This window comes from Botrytis sinoallii, assembly GCF_014898435.1.
Source record: "Botrytis sinoallii strain Bc 23 chromosome Unknown BSIN_006, whole genome shotgun sequence".
NCBI classification, from domain to species: Eukaryota; Fungi; Ascomycota; class Leotiomycetes; order Helotiales; family Sclerotiniaceae; genus Botrytis; species Botrytis sinoallii.
The window spans coordinates 175,120-196,556 of record NW_024066033.1 but is presented as its reverse complement, the minus strand read 5'-3'; the positions used below and the strand labels follow the sequence as shown (position 1 = coordinate 196,556).

The following is a 21,437-nucleotide window of genomic DNA, read 5'->3' as shown; positions in this document are numbered from 1 at the left end:
ATAGAAGTCCTTGTTTTTTTGGCTTGTTATGTTCGCTATTCCTTATTCAATTTTGAGATTCTTATGTCAATCAGAGGAGGAGGCGCAGGAGAGGTGGATTATGGAGGAGATTGGAATTGAGGCTATCTTCATGATTGCATGGAACATGTGCACAATCGTTATTTCTGGACTGACTTTCAATTAATGTTTTAATTACTTTCTTGTACATATTACTTTTGAGCTATATATTACCAACTATCTCTATCGACATTGTATGGTAAGAGATAAGAATTCGAACAATTTTATTTTTATTACGAGGTCATCAAATAAACTCTCTTTTTTGGCCGATGGCGGGGGGCTACCCCGAGCTACATCCCAGAAAAGCTTGAGTCGCTACTCCATACAAATCACCATGGGACGAAACTGGTTAATTCCCGAGTATATACCGATTTGCAACAAATGAAATGCTCGAAAAGTGCAAAGAAGCCCATTTATTAAGCTACAGCTATCCCGAACTTCACGACGTGGATTGGCCATCATGCAAGGCTAGCGTTTACCCACGTCATCCTTATTAAAGATGGCTGGACATTTTTTGGGATTGTTGAGAGGCGACGAGGTTGTTCCTGACATGAAGTGATCTGATAAAGGGGACTATGCTTCGACGTGCATGAGAATAGTGGAATCATGATGCCACTACTTGCAACGTGCGTATTTTATTCGATTTAGGAAGGCCGGAGGTAAAGCAGAGTAAGTGCTCATATCGCTGCTCCGATAAAACCAGCCTGGTGAGGGAACGACGATCGTCCCTTCAGATTTCCAAACATAGAAACCTCTCCAATGGTAAGAATCATATATAATCCCAAGTCTCAAACCAAAGCGGTGAAATCCTTGTTAGATCTTCAATTCTTCTTACTCTCTTTCTTGCTTTGATTACATCTCACGATGCATCTTTCTACATTGGTTGCCACTAATGCCTTGCTGGCGTCGGCTACTGCCGCCCAGCTTCTAACTGATATCAATCGAATCCAAAAGTACTGGGGAGAAATGACTCCCTATTCTGACAACGAAGAAGATTATTTCGGTGTAGATCATGTCGGGCTTCCAGAAGGTTGTCAAGTTGTACGTTGCTATTCTCCTGATCCTGAATAACCAACTAATCTTAGTCAAGGAATCGGTACAAACCCTCCAAAGGCATGCACAGCGTTTTCAGACAACTTCAGAAGATGATGGCGTGAATGATGAGCGATTTGCTCAGAAGGTTACAAACTTCACCTCAACCTCTACTAACGCGACGTTCACTGGTCCTCTTGCTTTCCTCAACACTTATGAATACGCATTGGTCGACAATGGTCTTCTGACTGGAATGGGTGCGATTACAGAATTCACTTCTGGTGTTTCTTTCTGGAATCGATACGGTCGCACTTTATACAATGCATCCGTTGGGCAACTTGCCTACGACCCTCTATATCCTAACGGCACTGCACGTCCTAAGATCACTTTGCGCACGACCTCACAATCGAGAATCGAGAATAGTCAAATTAATTGGGCATTAGGATTCTTTGGTCCAAGTTATTCCACCATCCCAGATCCGGCTTTCGAAAACGTGACTGCTGGATTTGATGTGGTAATTATTCCTGAAGGAGGAACCGAGAATAATACCTTGGCTTCATATGATAGTTGTTTCAACGATTATGTTGATGGTATTTGGAACATTGGAGATTTGGATCTTTACACTTATCTTCCTAAATACTTGGGAAGCGCGACCAAAAGATTACAGAAATATGCACCTTCTGGTTTTGAATTGACATACAATGATACCTATGCTATGCAAAGCATCTGCGCATACGAGCATGCGTATATTGGTATGAGCGACTTTTGTGGGTTGTTCACCGAAGACGAGTGGGCTGGGTTTGAGAATACTTTAGATATGATATGTAAGTTTGCGGCTTCGGTGATGTTCATGGTGCTCATACTGATAATTCCACCAGACTGGTACGATTATTCGTATGGAAATCCTACTGGACGCGCTCAAGGACTTGGATATGTCCAAGAGCTCCTTGCCCGTCTTCAACACCAATCCATCACCTCTTCCAACTCATCCGTGAATTCCACGCTCGACGATAACCCAACTACCTTCCCATTGGACCAAAAGTTCTACGCCGATTTCTCCCACGACGATATTATCGTATCTGCTTTAACAGCAATGAGTATGGATTACTTTCGGGACGCTCCAAGCCTAACGCAATACCCACCTAACTCAAAGCGAAAGTTTATTCTCTCACAAATCACCCCATTCGGCGCTCGTCTCATTACCGAAACCATTGGATGTAGTTCAGCTAACCCAAAGGCTGAAAAAACTTCAAAGGTTCAATACACACCAACACAATATGGATATGATCCCGCAAACGCCACGAACAAATTTATCAGAATGAGACTCAATAATGGTATACTTCCATTAGATACCATTCGAGGTGGTGCTTGCAAAGGCAGAGTAGATGGAATGTGCGAAATGGGCAAATTTTTGGAGAGTCAGAGTAATGCGACAGCCATGGCAAATTATGAATACGTTTGCTTTGGAAATTGGACCTTAACTAATGTTACAAGTGGGAAGGACTTTGATGGCACTCTGTTTGCCTGAGTGATTTAGAAAGCCGTTCGCACGGGATTTTGGCATAATTTAGAGCCGGATATAGTTTAATGATACTCTTTAATTGAGAAAATTTTATAACTCAATTTTAGGACTTTCAAGCAAGGTTGCGATTTGAAGTTCGTTACAACAGCCCCCTCGTTCGATTAACATTCCTTCTTCCCGCCCTAAGAAAATTTTAGATGCGTAGCGTGTAACTTTCGCGAAGCTCGAGGTTGGATTCAGGAATGCAATGGCTTGAAATTCAGGAAATGAAGAACTATTATGAAGCAAATGAACTAAATGCTTCAGTGCGATTCGAAACATGATCTGATCAATTCTAGCTCCCCTTACTATCGCGCCCTGCAATCCAATTCTTGACTAGTACGCAGGTACCATGACCCAGAAAGTTTCTGAGAGTCTCTTGGTTATTGAATTTTGATCAATTATGATATCTACGACAAAATTGAAAGCAAATGTAAAGCCAGAATGTTTGGCCTCGGGTCTTCATTCCTCACTTCTATTGCTGTCTGTCTCATCAATAACTTCCACTAACCAAGTAAACCACACTCTCGCTTTGGGAACAACAACAATTCTTGAATCAGCAGATCATCACTATGATATCTATCCAAATAAATACAGATAGCTTGGCATTCCAGAATCGCTCTGCGTTCTACCCACCAGACTATTCTCCAGACTTTCGCATACCAATATGACAGTAAAAGCAAAGCTTTTGGATCTTTCATTTTCAGAAGAATTTTGTATTGCGGAGAAATACTGGTCAGGAAACCGAGGAAAGATAACATGGCTGATCGATTGCATTCGATGTTGATAATACGCTGAAGAGATATGAGGGTCAGATAATAGGGATTATTAATAACGGTCGAATACTCGTCTAAATCGAAGAGTTCCATGAAATGAGTCGGAAGGGATGAGAGATCGAGATTCCCATCGCGTTTGTAGTGCGCATTATTGTAATCGATGGATAGAACATGGAAGATACTATCTTTGCGCATGGGGTTTGTGAGCTCGAAAATAACGGTCTTCGATTCGCTCATACGTAGCCAGTCGAGATCGGTATCTGCTGATGAGGTGAGAGGCCATGCTTCGTAGGGAGAGGAAGCTTCGATTGATGATACGGCTACGATTCCGAGAAGTGCTGCTGTGGCCCACAAAGCATCTTTGTCGTTGTTTGCGATTGGGGCGCAGAGTTTTTGGTTAAAGAGTGAAGCGGCGCGGGATAGGTGATAGGCTTCTGTTGATGTGCGACGCGATGATGTTGCGTGATGGAGGGTAAGATATCGGTCGTGGCAGGCAGTGAGGGTTTGGAGAGCGTGCATTAGGAAGGGATGTTCACAGGCCATGAAGACGGCAAATTCATGGAATACTCCTGCAGCAGTCGGGGTTCCAAGGGTAAGAACGGTTCGGTGCCGAAAGCGATCTAGTCGATCGAGGCTCTGTCTATCAAGCTCAAATGACGAGATGTCATCGCCGACAACGCATAATGGTTCTAAGGTAGTGGGGATGCCGGCCATCTGTTGAGATGGTGTAGAATCGATAGACCATGATGATTGTAAAGGTTCAATTCGCGATTTCGCAATTGTAGGAGTTTCAGAATAGATCAATTCCAAATCTGGCGTTTTGGAGTCATAATTACATGCATATCCATAATCTTTGCACTTTAAGCAACGCGGTCTTGTCTCGTCACACTAAGGAATATCATGTTGTCAGTCCAACGTACCAAGCCAAGATCCATGGGAACTATTTCACCTTAACTCTCCGCAGCTTACAGTTTCGACAACCCTTTCGCGACTTTTTATGGACTCTCCGCTTTCGCTGGCTGTCTTCCTTAACATCGGCTTGCGTCTTGACAGGCATGATATCGGCTGCTTGAGTAAGTATTTCGAGCAATCACATCACAATCTCATTGTGTCTGTTTATGTATATACACTCGTATCAACAAGCAGAAGAAATCAAAATATACGACGGAAGGAAACATAAGCGAGTTGGTGAAGGGGAAGAATAAGCTTCAGAAGGACGGATTTGATACACACCCCTCATGTCGCCCCACTTCTGGTGCCCACGCTAACCACACATCGTATTCACTCACTTGCTAGTCCGTATATCGCCTAGGTCGTGCTTCATTAGCGGGCAATCTTCAAACTAATCCTGATTTGTATCTTCGAGGATTACATAGGTACATACATCTTCATGTCATCTTTGAAGACTCAAAAGTATACCTTGAGATCATATAAATATTCTTGGGCAATGCCAATGATGGAGTTAAGGGATCTTGACCATGTAATTCCGATGGCTTTTGTGCGGAGTTATCGAATTTATATGTCGCGCGCGACAATGTGGAAGGGAAAAGGGAGTTTTGTCTACGAAAAGGTATTATATAAATGTCTGTTCAGGTTTCTTGGGAAAATAAACAAACAAGATTCTCTGCTTCATTTGATCTCGGATCCCTTACCCAAACATCATTATGTCTTCGACAGATTCTCCCCTTCCAACTACCATGCGGGCACTCTACGCTGAAGCCCAAGGTCAACCTCTCACTATCAAAACCGTTCCCACACCCCAGCCCGGTCCTGGAAGTCTCATCGTCAAAGTTCTCGCTGTAAGCATTGAGCCCAGTATTCAAGAACTTCTTGATGGAAAAATGCCTTACCTGTATACACCCACACCATTTATCCCTGGCGGTCGCGCCGTTGGTCGCGTTGCTGCCATCGGGCCAGACACCACCACTTTATCTATCGGCCAACTTGTGACTATCGAGCCTTTTGTTCGAGGTCGGGACAATTCGGATGTTAAAATTCTATGGGGTCTTGGTGTATTTGGACAAGACCCCAAAGCGAAAAAGCTCATCGAGGTTTGGCGTGATGGCTCATTAGCTGAGTATGTGAAGTCACCGCTTGAGAATGTTTATGCATTGAATGAGAAACAGCTCTTGGGAAGTCCAGCCGAAGGAGGTCTTGGTTATTCTCTCGGAGATCTTTCAATTCTTTCTCGGTATATGGTAGCTTATGGAGGATTTCGAGGAATCGATCTCAAAGCCGGAGAAACGGTCATTGTGGCACCTGCCACTGGGTTGTTTAGTAGCGCTGCCGTGGAAGTAGCATCGGCGATGGGTGCACGTGTCATTGCTGTCAGTAGGAACTTGTCAAAATTGCAGAAACTTGCCGCGGCAAATCAACGCGTCGAGATCGTACAGACCACTGGCAACTACGAGGAAGATCTTGCGAGAATCGAACCTTTGGGCCCGGTCGACGCATACTTGGATTTGTCACCCCAGGAAGCAAATGGCTCGAGTTATATCAGAGCGTGTTTGATGTCATTGAGAGATTATGGGAGAGCGTCATTGATGGGAGTGACGTCTAATGATATTGATATTCCATACATGATGGCGGTCATGAAAAACCTTACGATTCGGGGACAGTATATGTATGAGAGGGAGGACGTAAAAGGACTTATCAAACTTGTTGAAAGCGGATTGTTGAAACTTGGAAAAGCGGGTGGCATGGAAATCGTGGGTGAATTCTCGATTGAGCAATGGGATGAGGGAATCAAGGCTGTTGTTCAGAATCCTGAGCCTGGAAAATTGGCTGTTATGTATCTTTAGTTTTGAGTTACGAGAGAGCATCCTCACTTGAGTCTTGTATGTTCTTGTTCAATGTCTCGCCGAATAGTTGAGTCGTGGTGTATTTTTTTTCTAAAAAAAAAGAAAAGCTTTCGGAATTTTGAGTATTGGTATCAAGTGCCCAGTCGGATAGATTTATTGCACGAAATGACACCAATCCACAGAGAACTTATTGTTAAACCATACTGCAAACTATTTCTACATCTACTTTATTCCCTATTCATCTTCAGCTTTCTTCCCCTCCAATGAAGCGATATTTTCCTCATCACCTTTCTCCTGCGCAATATCCAAAGTCATCTTTCCAAAACTATTCCCTTCTTCCAAATCCACCACTTTCTCCAATAACACCCCACAACATTTGCATATCCCTTCCTAATCACCATCCCCAAAATGTATCCCCATCCCCCCCAACCTTCACCATCACCTTCACCATCACCTTCACTTCCACCCCTCTTATCAGCATATCCCTAACCAACACCTCATACCCAACTTCTTACCACCATCATTCATGCAATTCTACTCTCCTCATCTACAATATCCATCTTCGCAGCTTACCCTGCCCCCAACCTCATACTCTGCATCTCCGCACAATCGATCGCGAGAAAGGGGAATGTGTAGATGTAACCCCTATTTCTTTATTCCAGTGAAATTAATATCAGCACCCGCTTCCAATAATCGAACACTGATATCGGGATATCCGTTTTTAGCTATATAAAGTACGATAAATTGCTCTGATGCTATTAAAATTGATCTAAATTTATTCTCATACCACTGGGATTCTATAATAGCTAGACTCTATTGTTTTTAGTCTAGTAACTATAATATTTGAAATAAGAATTCATAAAATCTCAAAGTTAGAATCTGTATTATAAGGCTAGAATTTGAGGCTAGCATTTATAGAAAGCTAGAATCTATATTGATTAATTGATTGATTGATTTCATTTACGTCCATGTTCAGTCTAAGACTATATAGGACAGCTAGGCCTCTAGAGGCTCTAGCAGGTAACTTTTTATTCTACAAAGATGGATATATTCGATTTAGAGAAGTAAAAACAAATGTTGGGGATTAGTACCCACTTATTATATGCATTGTATATAATAAGGAAAGGAAAGTATAACACTTAAGAAATTAGAAAAAAACTTCTCCTTTTTTCTTTTTCTTTTTCAATTACTATTCCTTCCATTTCTGTAATAACTCTTTCTCCCTCTATTATTGCATCTTCTTCTTTTTCTACTATTTCTCTTTCTCCTATTTCGTTTTGTATTAAAGCTCTAACCAGATGCCATACCCTTGTAGCTATTTTGATGATATTAATGAATTTGATAACTAACTTGATACTAATTTTGATATAAAGTAGGAATTGTATAGTGATTTTGGATAAAGGTATCTTCTTAAAGATTTCTTTTCTTTTAGTTTTATATATAGGATAGCTAATAAAGAGGTATTATAATACCTCGATATTATTATATATACATTTATTATTGGAAAGTTTGAAGCAATATAAATAGGATTTGATATATCCATAATTTAATTTGAATTGAAAGAATATATTAGCAATGTTTCGATTGATTTCACTTAATAACTTGATTTTCGAACCTATTTTCCAAGGAAATAGTTTCAAATAAATTGATGGGGATTGATTTGATTTGAATTTATATTGATTAAAGATATCAAATTATTAATCTGAAGTATATTCCTTAACAATCATATCTAATAGTCCAAAGCTTGTTTTATTCAAAATGAATTATATTATGATTACTTTTTTAGCTAGTTTATCTGCTAGCTCATTTCCTTCAACTAAGATATAGTCAAAAACCTAATTTAATAAGATTTCGGCTCCTTTTACTTTAATAATCTTTACTATATTGATTGCTCTTATTTGATAAACTTATCCTAAATAATCTAAAAAAGTTTTTAGGTGATATAAACCAACTTGATTGTCTAAATAAATCTTGAACTTTTGATTACTGCAAGTAATGAAACTAGTATATTTAATAGCTTTTGTAATTTCAAAAAGCTTTTTATTATATATTAATTGATTAATATCAATATTGCTTTACTCTTGATATAGAATTCGATTATTTAATTATATAGCTATTATACCTACCCCAATGCTAATTCCCTTTCCAATAAAAAAAGCATCAATATAAATATAGGTAATATCCTTATCCCTGTATTTGAAAATAATATTATAAAGAATAACAGTATCTTCTTTTAATGAATTACTAATATTGACTTTAAAGAGAATATCTCTTTTCCATAAAAAAAAGTTAAAATGAATAATCTTTTCGAATAAAAAAGGGTTGAAGTTCTGGTTTATCGATTTTCTGATTTTATTTAGTTGAATAGATTTATATCGTTTTCTTCGAGATATAGGGATTACTCCTAAATTGGCTTGATATTAAGCTGAAATTTCTTTTTCAATATTGATTGAATGTTTTAATAATAATTTGGCTAATCGAAAAGCGTATTATCTGATATTTGAATTTAATCGAATTTTGGAAGGTTTTAGGCTGACTTCTACTTTTATTAGAATAATTGGAGCTGTTTTGAATACTTTTAATATCTTACGAAAGGCTAGGTTTTAAAGTGATTACATCATATTCTTGAAATAAGTTTGATCTCTTCATCAAATCATTAAACCATAATCAGCTATGCTAATCACACATGCTATGTATAGCTATCTGAGAGCTTTAGGACTAAGGTTCTTTTTGATATTAGCTAATCAGGCTATTCAATAAAAAGCTTCTTTAGCTTGTATAATTCGAATATTAACATATTAATTAAATTTGAGATTTAAATCAAACCATATTCCCAGCTATCTAATTAGAGATTGAGATATATTGTTTTAGAATTAGATAGTATGATTGAATAGTTTTTCGTTAGTTTTAATAACGAAAAATGTATTAGCTTAGTTTTTGCTAAATCAAATTGAATAGAATTTTTCGAATTGAGTTTGTAGATTTGTTTTGTAGCTTTTTCTAAAGATTTAATATTCTTTTTCTAAATAAATAAATTAGTGATTAAAGCAATATCATCTATATAAGAAAGAAACTTTATTGAATTAAATAGAAAGAGATCCCTGATATATATAAGGAAAAGGATTAAGGAGATTGGGCTGCCTTGTGGTATTCCAATTGAAATTGGCTTGAAGGATTCGGTTTGGCTATTGAAGAATAACTTCAATTGTTTTTGCTACAGGAATAAGGTTATCCAGGAGATAAGATTTATTGATAGTCTTAGCTTCTTATAGATATCCAATAATCGATTTCTTAAGATATGATCAAAAGCTTTCTTTATATCCATAAATAATATTGAGATCTTTTTATTAGCTTACTTGTTTTTTTCGATTTCTATAATTAATAATAATGCAGTATCAATTATTGATTTCTTTTGCTAACCTTCTATTTAGCTTTTATATAGAAGGTAAATAATTTCCACTAAAAAACCTAATCGTTGAGCTAAAATCCTTTCACTAATTTTTCCAAAATAGTTTAAGAATACAATCACTCTATATACTTTTGGAAGTGAATAATCAGGTTTTGAGGCTTTCTTTAGGATAGTTTTAGTAGCTTGTTTCCAGTATTTAGGGTGATATCTAAGATTAAGAAGTTTGTTGAAAAGAGTAAAAAAGGTTTGTGGGATTGCTTTATAAGCCTTTATAATAATTTCTTGAGTGATTCCATCTGGGCCAGGAGTCTTTCCTTGTATCTTGGCTGAGCAAGCATTGCTTAATTTCAAGAGGTTTAAGGAATCCTCTTCAGTTGAAGTGATTGAGTCTAAAGTAGAAAGAATAGGGGAATATGAGGATTCCGATTTGAGTATTGATTCAAACTTTTCCTAATTCGCTAGTTTAGTATTATATCTAGTTGTTGATTTAGTATTAAGAATAATTGGGATTTCTTTTCCTTTTAATTCGAATATTATTCCTGCATAATCAGATCCTATATCTGAAAGTGTTTGCCAATTGTAAATTTGAGAAGAGATTCCCTCTAATACTAGTGTTAGATCAAGAACACTTGAATTAAAAAGATTAGTTTGATAGAAGGTATTAATTCCAAGTTCATTTAAAAAAATAAGATTCTGATCTTCAAATTATTTGATTAGTTGATTAGTATTTCCACTTTTCTTAAAAAAAGGATCCCATTATAAATGATAGATATTGAAGTTGTTTAAAAGGATGATATCTTGTATAATAGATATATTATATAAACACCTTTCGATTATGAAACCATTCTCTTTAGCTTGATCAGCTTCGTTATATATATTGATAATTTAAAAGGTTTTGTTTCCATTTTGATAATTGAAAATTTGTATATCAGAATCTATTGGAGAATTGGAAGTTAGATTGATTATAGCTTAAAGAGTTTTTGATATATATAATAGTATATGTGGCTGGTGATTAGAATCGAATCTTAATAGTATTTATATAAAATTGAAGTATATAATAAATCTTGAATTTAAGTAATCAATTCTATTTTTAATAATCTAAGGTTCTTGAATTATAATAAGGTTAATATTAAGCTTTATTACAAGTTGTAGAATATTCTTTATAACTTGTAAACTTCTATTAAGATTTATTTAAAGAATTCGAATATTAGTATAGCTTATAAATTGATATTATCTGCTTTTTATTAAATTGCTTAATAGATTTTGCAGATTCTTGAATTTGCTGTATACTTTCTTTAGCAATTCGAGTATTTGGCAGTTAGATATTGATAGAACTTTCCTTTGATATTATAGACTATATATAAGTGTATTGATGTTATATATTTGTCCTTACAAAGTCTATAGAAGGGATTCTTTCTATAATGTATATTCTGATATCCAAATCCTTAGTATTTTTGGTATTGTATAGTTAGTTTGGATTTGTAAAATTTTTCTATTTTTATATTAATACCAGTAATATATAATTGTTTTCGAATAGCTAACTCTATTTCTAATTTTATTACAAAAGTAATTATTATTATTCCTTTCTATTAATAAACTCTTTTGATATTAGTATAAGTCAAAAAAATGTTTTTATGGGCTTGAAATTCGGGTTGAAGGTTTTGATTTCTTTGAGGATGAGATTCATTTCTTTTGGTTCTGAGAATTCTTTTATAAGTATTTTATAAATAATAATTTTATATTATTCTTGATTTTTTTGAATCCTTTTGAATTTGATAAGGTTGCTTTAGATTATCTTCTTTTCTAATAGAAATTATAATATAAAAAAAGTATTTATAATAATTATTATATTATTATTTAGTAATGGAATTACTGATACTATAACCGGGCCTTTGATTCTAATTTTCTGAAATACTTCGTTTATTTGGTTTTATATTAATATAAACAAAAAGAAGATAATATTCATAATCTCTGATTTGATTAGAATTAGGCATCTTTGAATAATTTCAATCTTCTTATCTATTGGAATAGACTTAATAGCTTTTCCTTTACTAATTAGATTCCACTCTCCTTCTTTTACTATAATTACATAATTAGATTTAATTGATATTATAATAATTGGGATTGGATTTTTAATTAGTATTTTAGCTTGCGATTTGATCTTTTGTATAACTAATTCAAGGTGAGTAATTTGAGATGCAATAATATTGAAGACTATAATAGGCTTTCCCTTTTCGGTATATTCTCTAAAGATTTCAAAAAGATCTAAAAGCTTAGATTGTTCATCATATAATTAAGTGAAAGTGGATACTAATAATATAAAGTCTCTCGCTTTTAGGATTACTTTCTTTAGTATAATTGATTTGTTTTGTATTCTGGATTATTTGTTCTGATTACTAAAAGATATTATAGAACCACATTTCTTATTCTGATTGAATATATAAATAATATTGATTATATCTTGAATAATGAAAGGATCACTAAGTAGATTAAACTCTTCAACTCTTTTTCCAAAACTGATTGGCTGATTGGTTGATAGAATAGGGCTAGAGATTTCGAATTGAGGATTTTCAAAAAACAAAGAAGGACTTGAAGATATTAGAATATCTAAAACAATAATAAAATAAATATTTGATATAATGGAGGCTTCAGAAAAAGCCTCCATTATAACTATATCCCAAAGTGTTAATGGATTATTAAGACAATCCATATTGGGAGTTATATTCTTATTTTGAAAATTTGAAGTAAAAATTTTATGTGAATTTTTATGTGAGTTTTGTGTTTAAAGCACCAATGATAGTATCACAACAACTACTAGTCAGAATCACTTGGGGGCAATTGTAATCAATTTGGTTTAATAACTATGATCTAAATCGATCGCGAAAGGATTGTATTTCGAAGAAAAAGTTTCCTTCGAAATTTGTTGTGTAGAATCTATATTTGACAGGTTAGATTATAGAACTAAAAGCTAGATTCTATACCTAGATTCTAGGTATAATCGGCTAGAATCTAAATAGCATAGAAGTAAATTTAAAACAATTTTAGCAGTCTAAATATAATGTTCTTGACTTTTAGTGGCACATGAGTAATTTCCCGTATAAAGTAAAGACAAGAACATTTTTTCATTTTCGGAAACCCTCAAGTATCACGACACAGATAGTCGAGGATGAAGTTGCAGCGCGGCTGTCATATTCAATCGCCATATCCAAAGACGACTATCCACTAACACTATGCATCCTATAAGCGTCATGATCTACCAACAGCTAAACGCGTTAACCATCTCCGGCTGATCGTGTACATTCGACCTGTGAAACATTCCTTCATCTCTCCCGCATATGTCTAGACTTCTCGCTATCTTTGCGATAATCAGAAGGGGGAGTTGGAAAAACATAAATTACAGCGATTGATGAACTCGGGAGGAATGGTCTTTTTTAAGCTCATTAAGACGTGCAGCGATCTGGATACTGAATTCATGATTTTGATTACGCCTGATGCTAGGTAGGGCAGGATTCATTTCTGGGGGTTATAGTTTTGTGGTTGAGCTGGTCTGTGGATTGCGAGATCTGAGAATTCATGAACAATTATGGTTATTTATATATATATTCAATCATGAGAAACCAGTCGATTAGGATGAAACGAGCTAAGCGTTGAATTGTGCGGCTGAACATTCATGCAGCTGGTGTTGAGAAAACAGCTCACAGTGATCAGAAAATATAATCTCACGAGAATTTTGCACCCGAGGAAGAAAAAGTGATGAAAGTCATTGACTGCCAAGAAAATGCGGGATAACCAACTCTAACTTGCTTTCTTGAGAGTCAAGCAACCAGCGAAAAGACGTTTGTGTCAAACTTATACTCAGAAGCTCACCAAATAGCTATATGCAACTTTTATTTAATCGTCATTCGGACGGACGTGTACCCGATGGTTTAGACTGCAGTCCGAGGAGAAGAGCTGTGTGATTGCTAAAATGTTCTCGACTGTTGATCCTATCTTGCCCGAGAACAATGAACTAACTTTTAGACCCGAAGAAAGCATTCCGAAAGAATTAACGCTTCGGGAGGGCTCATATTGGACTCAGTGAACAACTAAATGTACTGTGATCTTAAATCAACGTTTGATTTTTGATATTATCAGATAGGAGTAAAAGAACGATGTTGGCTTGATCAGGGAATATCGATACTTCAATGTACTTTGAGCAACATTAGAAGGATAGACCAGCGCAACATGTTACTAATTGATTGCCAATCTCGGTTGCCATTTTGTGTGAAGATTGCTTCTTTGATATGTTTCGACAAAAGAATAGATGGACTAACACAACAAGCACTTGTGTGATGAAAAAGAAAATCGTGAAAGCTCTCACATGAACCATTAGCACGAAAAATGAAAGGGAATTCATCGAGGCAGCCTACCTTAACCACCTACTTGTAGCTCGAGCGAAAGTATCCGCAGGTTCTCGTCGCATCATAATGGAATTAATCACGACGTTGACTACACTGAACATACTCCAATAGCAGACCATCGAAAGAACCCAACCAATAAAGCGGTAATATTGAAACAATATTTTTCCAAGGAGAAACTTGTTTCGGCGAAAGGTACTGTTACAAAAGCCGAACAACCATTCTCAAAACCCCGCATAGAATGCAGTGCAAATGGTAAAGAAAGATACTTAATTCCCTGCGGAAAGAGTATTGGAGTAATCTCCGAATTGCCATCTCCTACACACCTCAACAATAGCCAAGCATTACAAGAGCGTGTAGAAGATGCGATGTGAATAGCCTGATTTGTTTGTTGAATGCGTCTTTATTGCCCTAGCACCCTAGGCATCAAGTAGACATATTGTAAGCATACCATCCATGGATTCCAGACGATAGTAAGGTGCCTGGAAATGAAGCTGACAGACTGCGAATCTGTCGGTTCTATAATCCCGATTGTCATAATGCAGGCTGACAGCAACTGAAACATAACACTTGTATGCTTACAGTCTACGCTACACTTTATATCAGACAAAATAGACTTACCTTGCTATCCAATCATCCTCTCAGTATGGTAAGTGAGCAGATCAGGTACTTACAACATCTATATTGAAAAACAAATAATTCCAACAACTGTCTCACGGTATGTAAGATCGGATATGATAGACCCGAGTCATCAGCACTCTATTAACTCGGCTTCCACCTCTTCTGCCACATTCCCCGCAGCATATTAGCGGCACATATAAGAATGTGTGTGGTCCCTGGATAAGGCTGGACCTTACATCTCATCTCGTCTCCAGTCAAAAATCTACAGAGTACGATAGATGTACCTAGCATGACATTTCATCAAAATTAAAACAGCGACCCTCCCTTCCCAACTTTGGGGGCTAGAACTGCACAAATTGTTTTTCGGGGTCACTAATCCCCGATCACGTAAACATAAAAAATTGGTTGCATCTACCTAGGTAACAACTGATCCGCTTCAGGGATCATCAAGCCCGAAAAGACTATATTCTATAAATTAGACGGTGATCTTAGGATAGCGTGAGCGTGTACAGAGTAAGATTCAAGAAACTGGTGCGGTATATCTGGATGACTCGTACGGCGGGTGCATGCATATTGAAGGTGTACACACCTTGTCATTCAGCCCCTCTCATCCCATCCATCCCAAGTTCACACGGCGTGTAGAAAGAAAAACCCTCCGAGCGGTACATTTCTCGGATTCTAGTCTCCGTACTCGGGCCCGACGCGGAGACTTTTGGGATTCGTCCGTTTGTTGATTGGTATTGTGATCTTGTTTGTCGCACACATCCTCCGTGCTGTGGAATCTATGCTCAAAGGGGTATACAACACGCTGAATAAGTGCGTACAAACGAATATACGAATACGTCGTAAGTTAAACGTTAATTTGCGCTGTAGATGCAGAACCTAAATAGATGATCAATAATCGTATATCCATCCATTGAAAATGATTCTGTAAAATCATCTGATAGAAGCCACGTTTGGTTTTCTCGAATGCATATCCACATTACTCTGTTATATCCGCGGATGTGAAGAAATGTGTGAAGGATGGATGTGTTTAATAAACAAGTTCTCGTTCATCACACACTCAGGACTCCATAATATCAGTAACTTACTCATCCACCATCCACCATCGACCATCTACCATCGACCATCCACCATCGACCATCGACCATCCACCTCCACCTCCACCTCCATCGCATCCCACCCACCACTGAATTCGGGAACATCAAATAGCATATCCGACCGGTAATTCGGCACTTCCTTCTTGCTTTCTCGCAATGTGTCGAGTCTTCGATTGACGTTGACACGATCTATATGCCCATGTATGGAATTCTGTACAGAGTAGGTAAAGTAAATCCCGCATTGAACCAGGGTCAGGAACAGACTTTGATGGTTGATGTAATCATGGTTCGTGGTTCGCGGTCTGTGGTTCGTAGGTTGTAGATTGTGATATAAAAGATCATATCATATGATGTCTTGATTTTTACCCAGGTCAATGGATAGAACGGATACAGCGGGGCGGAGGCACTCGGTCTACAAGAAGCTTTGCATAATTACTCATTATGAGCAATGGAGAGGAGAAAGACACTTCTGTCCGAATCCCTCCGCAAGCCACATACATAATAATTTCATAACTACCTACCCAGGTAAATGAAGACGGACTTCATTCAACGCGCGCGCGAGCACTAAATTTTATGCACAAAAAGACGAGCAAAAAGCTTACTCACCCGTCGCTGGACATTTGGACATTGTGTGGACATTCTGTGGACATTCACATCCTTGTATATGCCGGACATGCATAAACTCCGCACCGTCGGGTTCTGATTGGTATCCCACAACGTCCTAGGGACAACTAAACCAGCAAGGTAAACAACCTTACCGACTTAATAATCACCGCGGAGTGTGTTTGCACATGTAAGCTTTCCTGGGATGTCTACGAAGTACCGGCTATTTCCCACTTCAGGGCAGGAGTTGAGGAGAGTCTATCTTTGCAATGGGTGAGTTTTTTGGAGATACGGTGAACCAAGTACTTCAATCGTCGAGATTGGTATTGATATGGATGTTGATATATCGATATCCTGGGATATACTAAAGACCCGACTCACTGGACGCAGCTCCGCTCTATTTCCCAAATTCGATTTTAGAGAGATCAACAACTCACATCACGTTTTTAGACTGACACGTTACCACCAAGTGATAGAGAAGATGAAGGATCGTCTATTAGATAGACGCCGAATTGACTTTCTCTCGGCTCTAAGAAAGAGCGCTGAAATTGTTCCCCCCAGGACCTAAAAGAGTCCTGGCTAGCTATTCTTCTTCAGTGAAACCCAAGTCCACATGGTCGCTTTGCGCAACTCTAAAATATACATGTCGTCTATCATTCCCAAGTTAATCCTGGGATCCCACACATTCAACCAATTGATAACGCCCTGGTATATATATCCCTGTTCCTATAACTCCTTAATCCATGAATCGTGACCTTGTTAAATCCTCCGTCTTAAGCCATAGCAAAGTGAGAATGAAACCGCTCCCATGGTGAACACGGTAGATTCAGGTGATTACTAGGAAACCCTCCGAAAAATTACATTGTAAATCGCAAACCGTCCTGCCTTGAAAAAATACTCATCGTTTTAATAATTTGACAAAACCTGGCGGTAAGATTCATCTACAGACGAAAAGTCCCCGACTGGTTCGTCGAAGCCCGAGCTAAACATGAGATCATTCGACGACAAGTAAGATGCTTCATCGAAAGAGTTGCCGGCACCTTGGGTATTGAATAATAACATGTCGGGGTCGTAGAATTGTGGGTTTGAGAAGTCGTCAAGAGCCGGACTAGGGGATAGACATGGATCTTTTTGCAAGTGAGAAAGATATGGCGATGAAGATGACGAAGCGTGGAATTGATTAGAATGTTCAGAATATGATAATGGTGTGCTTGCCTGGTAAACAGGTGAGAATGTTGAGTTGATAGACTGTAATGGTGAGTTTGTATGATGCGTAGTAGAGAACGATGATACTGTAGACGACGCAGATAACGCTGGTTGCTCTTGAGAATTATAAGGCTGTGGTTCTATCTTCAGTCCAGGTGCTCGACGGACATCCACCGCAGCGGTATTTCGGTTGCTGAATGATTCCCTCGCCGGAAAGTTTGATGGATCATTCATCATGTTTCCTACAAGCATGTTGACGCTTGAAAATTGGCTCGTACTTTCTGACTTAATCGTGGGTCCATGTGACATTCTAGAGTTGTCTAGTTTTCGATCTTGGTTTACCGATTGCTGCTGGGGTTGAATAGAAGGCTTATCTAAACTACGATGCGCTGTTCCGGGCAAAGGAGGAAATGAGTCTGACTGATACATCGGTAAAGGTATCCATTTGGAGAATGTTGGTGGAGTTTCTGGGGAAGTTTCTTCCTCGATTGATTCTGGTGAAGCTGCCCCTTCGCTAGACCTGGTGGCTTCGGTCTGGATCCCCTGGTCAAGTTGCGATCTCTCTTCTGCTAAAGATTCTGCTGATAATCGAGCCAGTAGAGCTGGAGCGTCCTCAATGAAGTTTTCTGGAAGTCCAGGTGCATTGCGTATACATCCGAGTGCCTGAGCTATATCATGAATAACCACAGGTCCTTTCCCTCCATCTTTCATCCTAGGCTCTGCAAAAGTCCATTCCTCTCTATTCTTTACCATGCGCCAGAGCTTGTCGGTAACAAGTATCATGGCCTGGTTACTATGTTCTAGGCACTCAGTGTATCTGAGTTCACATGTCAGATGCCGTTTTGTACGACTGTAGAAATTTACTCACCCTGGAGGATACTTTTTGATTTCCGTGTGCTTTCCATTGCCTGACTCGCATATCACATTGGCATCGACACACGCATTGCAAGCAATATCACGTTCAATATCGCACTGTCGTATGATTAGAACTTGAAAGACAAATCTCTTCATACGATGATGTACATACTTTTATCTTTTTATTGCGACAACGCTCACATGCTCTCGTAGCTCTTTTGTGTCGTTTGCCAGCTTCATTGGGAGATGTGGGAACTAATTGTCCACTTGACTTACTCTCTCTCTTGCGCTTTCGTACCACATGTTTTGAACCCTTTGGATGATTGATGTCGTCGGAATTAGTCATCTTGAAATTGAAATTCTGAATTGAGTGATCATCAATATGGACTTTCAAAAAAAATAGAAATGTTTCCAGAACAAAGCTATGGAAACCTTTTATGAGTGTATAGAAACTAACAAGATACTACTGGAGTAAGATTGAAGTTAAAGATTTGTAAGGTTGGAAAGACATGCAGTTGTGAGATTATGCGTGATAATAAGCTATGTATCACTTGGAAAGGTCGACCGTTAATTATATGAAAATAATTAAAAATGGGAACCCCAAGTGCTAGGCGCCTTTTGATATCTAATGGCGGACCTGGAAGGAAACCTTATACCCGTCGACCGAAACGGCGGGTGATATTTTTGATTATGTGAGATGGTCCGGTGAAAAAGAGCGTTACGTCCCCTTGCTGATAAAGTCCTAGACTCTTGGATCCCAGTCATTCGTATTGAATCCTTAAGTCCCCGCAGTCAAATAAAGTAAAATAAGTAATCATGCATGGGTTCTCCCAAGCTCCTATACTCCGTAGAGTAGATTCAAGATTGGCATCGAATGGATTGCGGGATATGGACTTTTCGTGTATTCAGGTTCGACGTTGGGGACGGATGAGATGACCAGGATTGGTGTTGGAAGTAACTCGGTATCAATATAAATGAATGTATGGCAATAGAAAGGAATTACATTTTTCGCTTCTCGCATCACTCCAAAATGTTGGAATGAAGGGGTGAAGGGTGAGAAAAAAAGGTTCACGAAAGTCAAACAGAACAAGGCATTGGTGGTACCCATTTTGAATGATAAGAATGAATCAATTAGGACCAATAGGGTATGTTTTCAATGGAAGTATAAACGTCGTCCATCGTAATTTACACGTTGGGCATAGACAGATTCATGAATTAGACCAAAGGGGAACTTAAAAACCCTAATTCGTGACTACATGTCACCGAAGTCAGAATTGACTCTTGAGCTGCTAGGGATAGATGGCATTAAGGTTAGACTTGCAAAAAGAAATGGAGTGCTGCTGCTTTAATGTCCTCTTCTGAACGTATTAGATTCTAGAAGGAGAATCTACACGTACTCTGGACACGGTGTGGTGGTGATGATACTTTGATCTCGTAAGCATGATTTTATCCCATCCCACCTCGAGCCGACATCAAGGCTCAAACCCAACCTCACCCGTGAACACTTAAAGTATCTGGAAGTAGATACCTGGGCGTAGAATAAATGTGACATATTTTGACATATTTGAAAGATCCAAAAGCTTCGAGAACTCAATTCAATCTCCCTTACATCAAGCATTGACCATGGTATGATGGTCGATGATGACAAAACATCTACGGAGTGCAATGGCTTGATAAATAATCAGTGGGTAATCAAGTTTAAGTTGCATAACCACTTTGGAATATATCCTTATATCCTAATATCCGAGCAAAAATTAAGGTATTTTTTGCTCAATTTCTCTTCGTTACACGCATGAATGTCATTCCTACAGGGCTGACACATCTTAGTATCCAACCGCGGTGAATCATACAGAGTAGTACTGTGGAGCTATACTTCAAGAATTTTCATGGAAAATCAAAAAAGTCCGTAATAACCGGTTCATATTCCGATCAGGTCTCCGCTCGCATGGGCAGAGCTAAATCTAATGAGCTTCATGAGATCGTGAGATTGTCTAGCAATCTACTGAGCATAGTGTTCCTACTGACCTGTGACCATACAGCTGACCATACAGTCTCGACAAACAGCGAACCAAGAGACTCAATCGTTGGGCTCAATGGTATCTGTTTCCTCCATCAACGTGAGAACACTCCCAAAGTTTATTTTACACAACGCCAGCAGAGCAACGCACGAAGTTGATTTGTATCTTATTGGATGTATCGAATCATATGTACACTCACCTACGACAACATTCATCGATATCGACATCGACATCGTCATCACCATCACTATCACTATCACGATCACGATCACGATCACTGGCACGAAGAAGAACTTAGTTGGAGCTAATTAGCTAGATTTGCTTAGAGGTCCTGGCGGCTCTATTAATGCAGACTAATCGATTTTTCCAGATGCTGGATTAGTTTGCTCTTTTACTGTTTATCCATTTCCAACTGCCATGATTCCTATTTCTATATCTGTCATATAGTTCCCAACTATGTTTTCATCATCGGATCAGATTTTTGATGTGCATATCTATCTAGCATGTAAGCTAGCTGTCATGGAATCATTTTCCACAACTCCAAAAACGTGATCGGAAATTCCAGTTTACCGTTTCCCCGCTCAAACATCGAAATTCAAAGGCATACTTCGTACTAATATAATAATATATATTTTCTGGAACCTAACCCATCAACAGAAACTTTTCTGTTGCCGCAAAAGGCATCCAGCAAAATCCTTGCATTTGACAGTGCATGCGATTGAAAAGCCCCCACCAAGCACAAAACTGATCGGATGCCGTTCTCTTCCACATGGCAATTAGATAAAATTCTCCATCAAAACAAATCGCGCACATCAAGAACCGCCGGAAGTGAGCAAATCCCGTCTACCGACATGATTCCCACTAGCGCAGTCGAATAAGGTTAACGATTGATGGGAGGAGGCTGAGCTCGAGGCTGAGGTATTTTCATATCAATTTATACGAACCTTAGCGAACAGAACTGGAATTCCCCCTCAACTTCCATAAATCACTGGCTGCAACAA

General features: G+C 38.2%; 5 protein-coding genes across 5 annotated transcripts; 3 read left to right on the top strand and 2 right to left on the bottom strand.

Annotated features, from left to right (window-relative positions):
• Positions 1-921: 921 nt before the first annotated feature.
• EAF02_003951 (uncharacterized protein) lies at positions 922-2,617 on the top strand (the record flags this gene model as incomplete). Its single annotated transcript, XM_038899999.1, has 3 exons — positions 922-1,098; positions 1,148-1,913; positions 1,968-2,617. The coding sequence occupies 3 exons, from the start codon at positions 922-924 to the stop codon at positions 2,615-2,617; spliced, it is 1,593 nt and encodes a 530-aa protein (XP_038759706.1).
• A 539-nt stretch (positions 2,618-3,156) lies between these two features.
• EAF02_003950 (uncharacterized protein) lies at positions 3,157-4,483 on the bottom strand (the record flags this gene model as incomplete). Its single annotated transcript, XM_038899998.1, has 2 exons — positions 3,157-4,314; positions 4,376-4,483. The coding sequence occupies 2 exons, from the start codon at positions 4,481-4,483 to the stop codon at positions 3,157-3,159; spliced, it is 1,266 nt and encodes a 421-aa protein (XP_038759705.1).
• A 607-nt stretch (positions 4,484-5,090) lies between these two features.
• Positions 5,091-6,227, top strand: EAF02_003949 (uncharacterized protein; the record flags this gene model as incomplete). Its single annotated transcript, XM_038899997.1, has 1 exon — positions 5,091-6,227. One exon carries the CDS (start codon positions 5,091-5,093, stop codon positions 6,225-6,227), a length of 1,137 nt encoding a protein of 378 aa, XP_038759704.1.
• A 9,381-nt stretch (positions 6,228-15,608) lies between these two features.
• Positions 15,609-19,038, bottom strand: EAF02_003948 (uncharacterized protein). The gene is made up of 3 exons (XM_038899996.1): positions 18,591-19,038; positions 18,432-18,535; positions 15,609-18,380 (listed from the first exon to the last, which is right to left on the bottom strand). Exons 1-3 carry the CDS (start codon positions 18,762-18,764, stop codon positions 17,264-17,266), a joined length of 1,395 nt encoding a protein of 464 aa, XP_038759703.1. The 5' UTR covers positions 18,765-19,038; the 3' UTR covers positions 15,609-17,263.
• Positions 19,039-20,363: 1,325 nt separating this feature from the next.
• Positions 20,364-20,748, top strand: EAF02_003947 (uncharacterized protein; the record flags this gene model as incomplete). Its single annotated transcript, XM_038899995.1, has 2 exons — positions 20,364-20,399; positions 20,458-20,748. The coding sequence occupies 2 exons, from the start codon at positions 20,364-20,366 to the stop codon at positions 20,746-20,748; spliced, it is 327 nt and encodes a 108-aa protein (XP_038759702.1).
• Positions 20,749-21,437: the final 689 nt, after the last annotated feature.

Coding starts and splice junctions, on each gene's coding strand:
- EAF02_003948 (XM_038899996.1), bottom strand. CDS start 18,764: ATGACTAATTCCGACGACATCAATCATCCAAAGGGTTCAAAACATGTG. Junction 18,536..18,590: donor GTCGCAATAAAAAGATAAAA/GTATGTACATCA, acceptor ATCATACGACAG/TGCGATATTGAACGTGATAT. Junction 18,381..18,431: donor ATCAAAAAGTATCCTCCAGG/GTGAGTAAATTT, acceptor ATGTGAACTCAG/ATACACTGAGTGCCTAGAAC.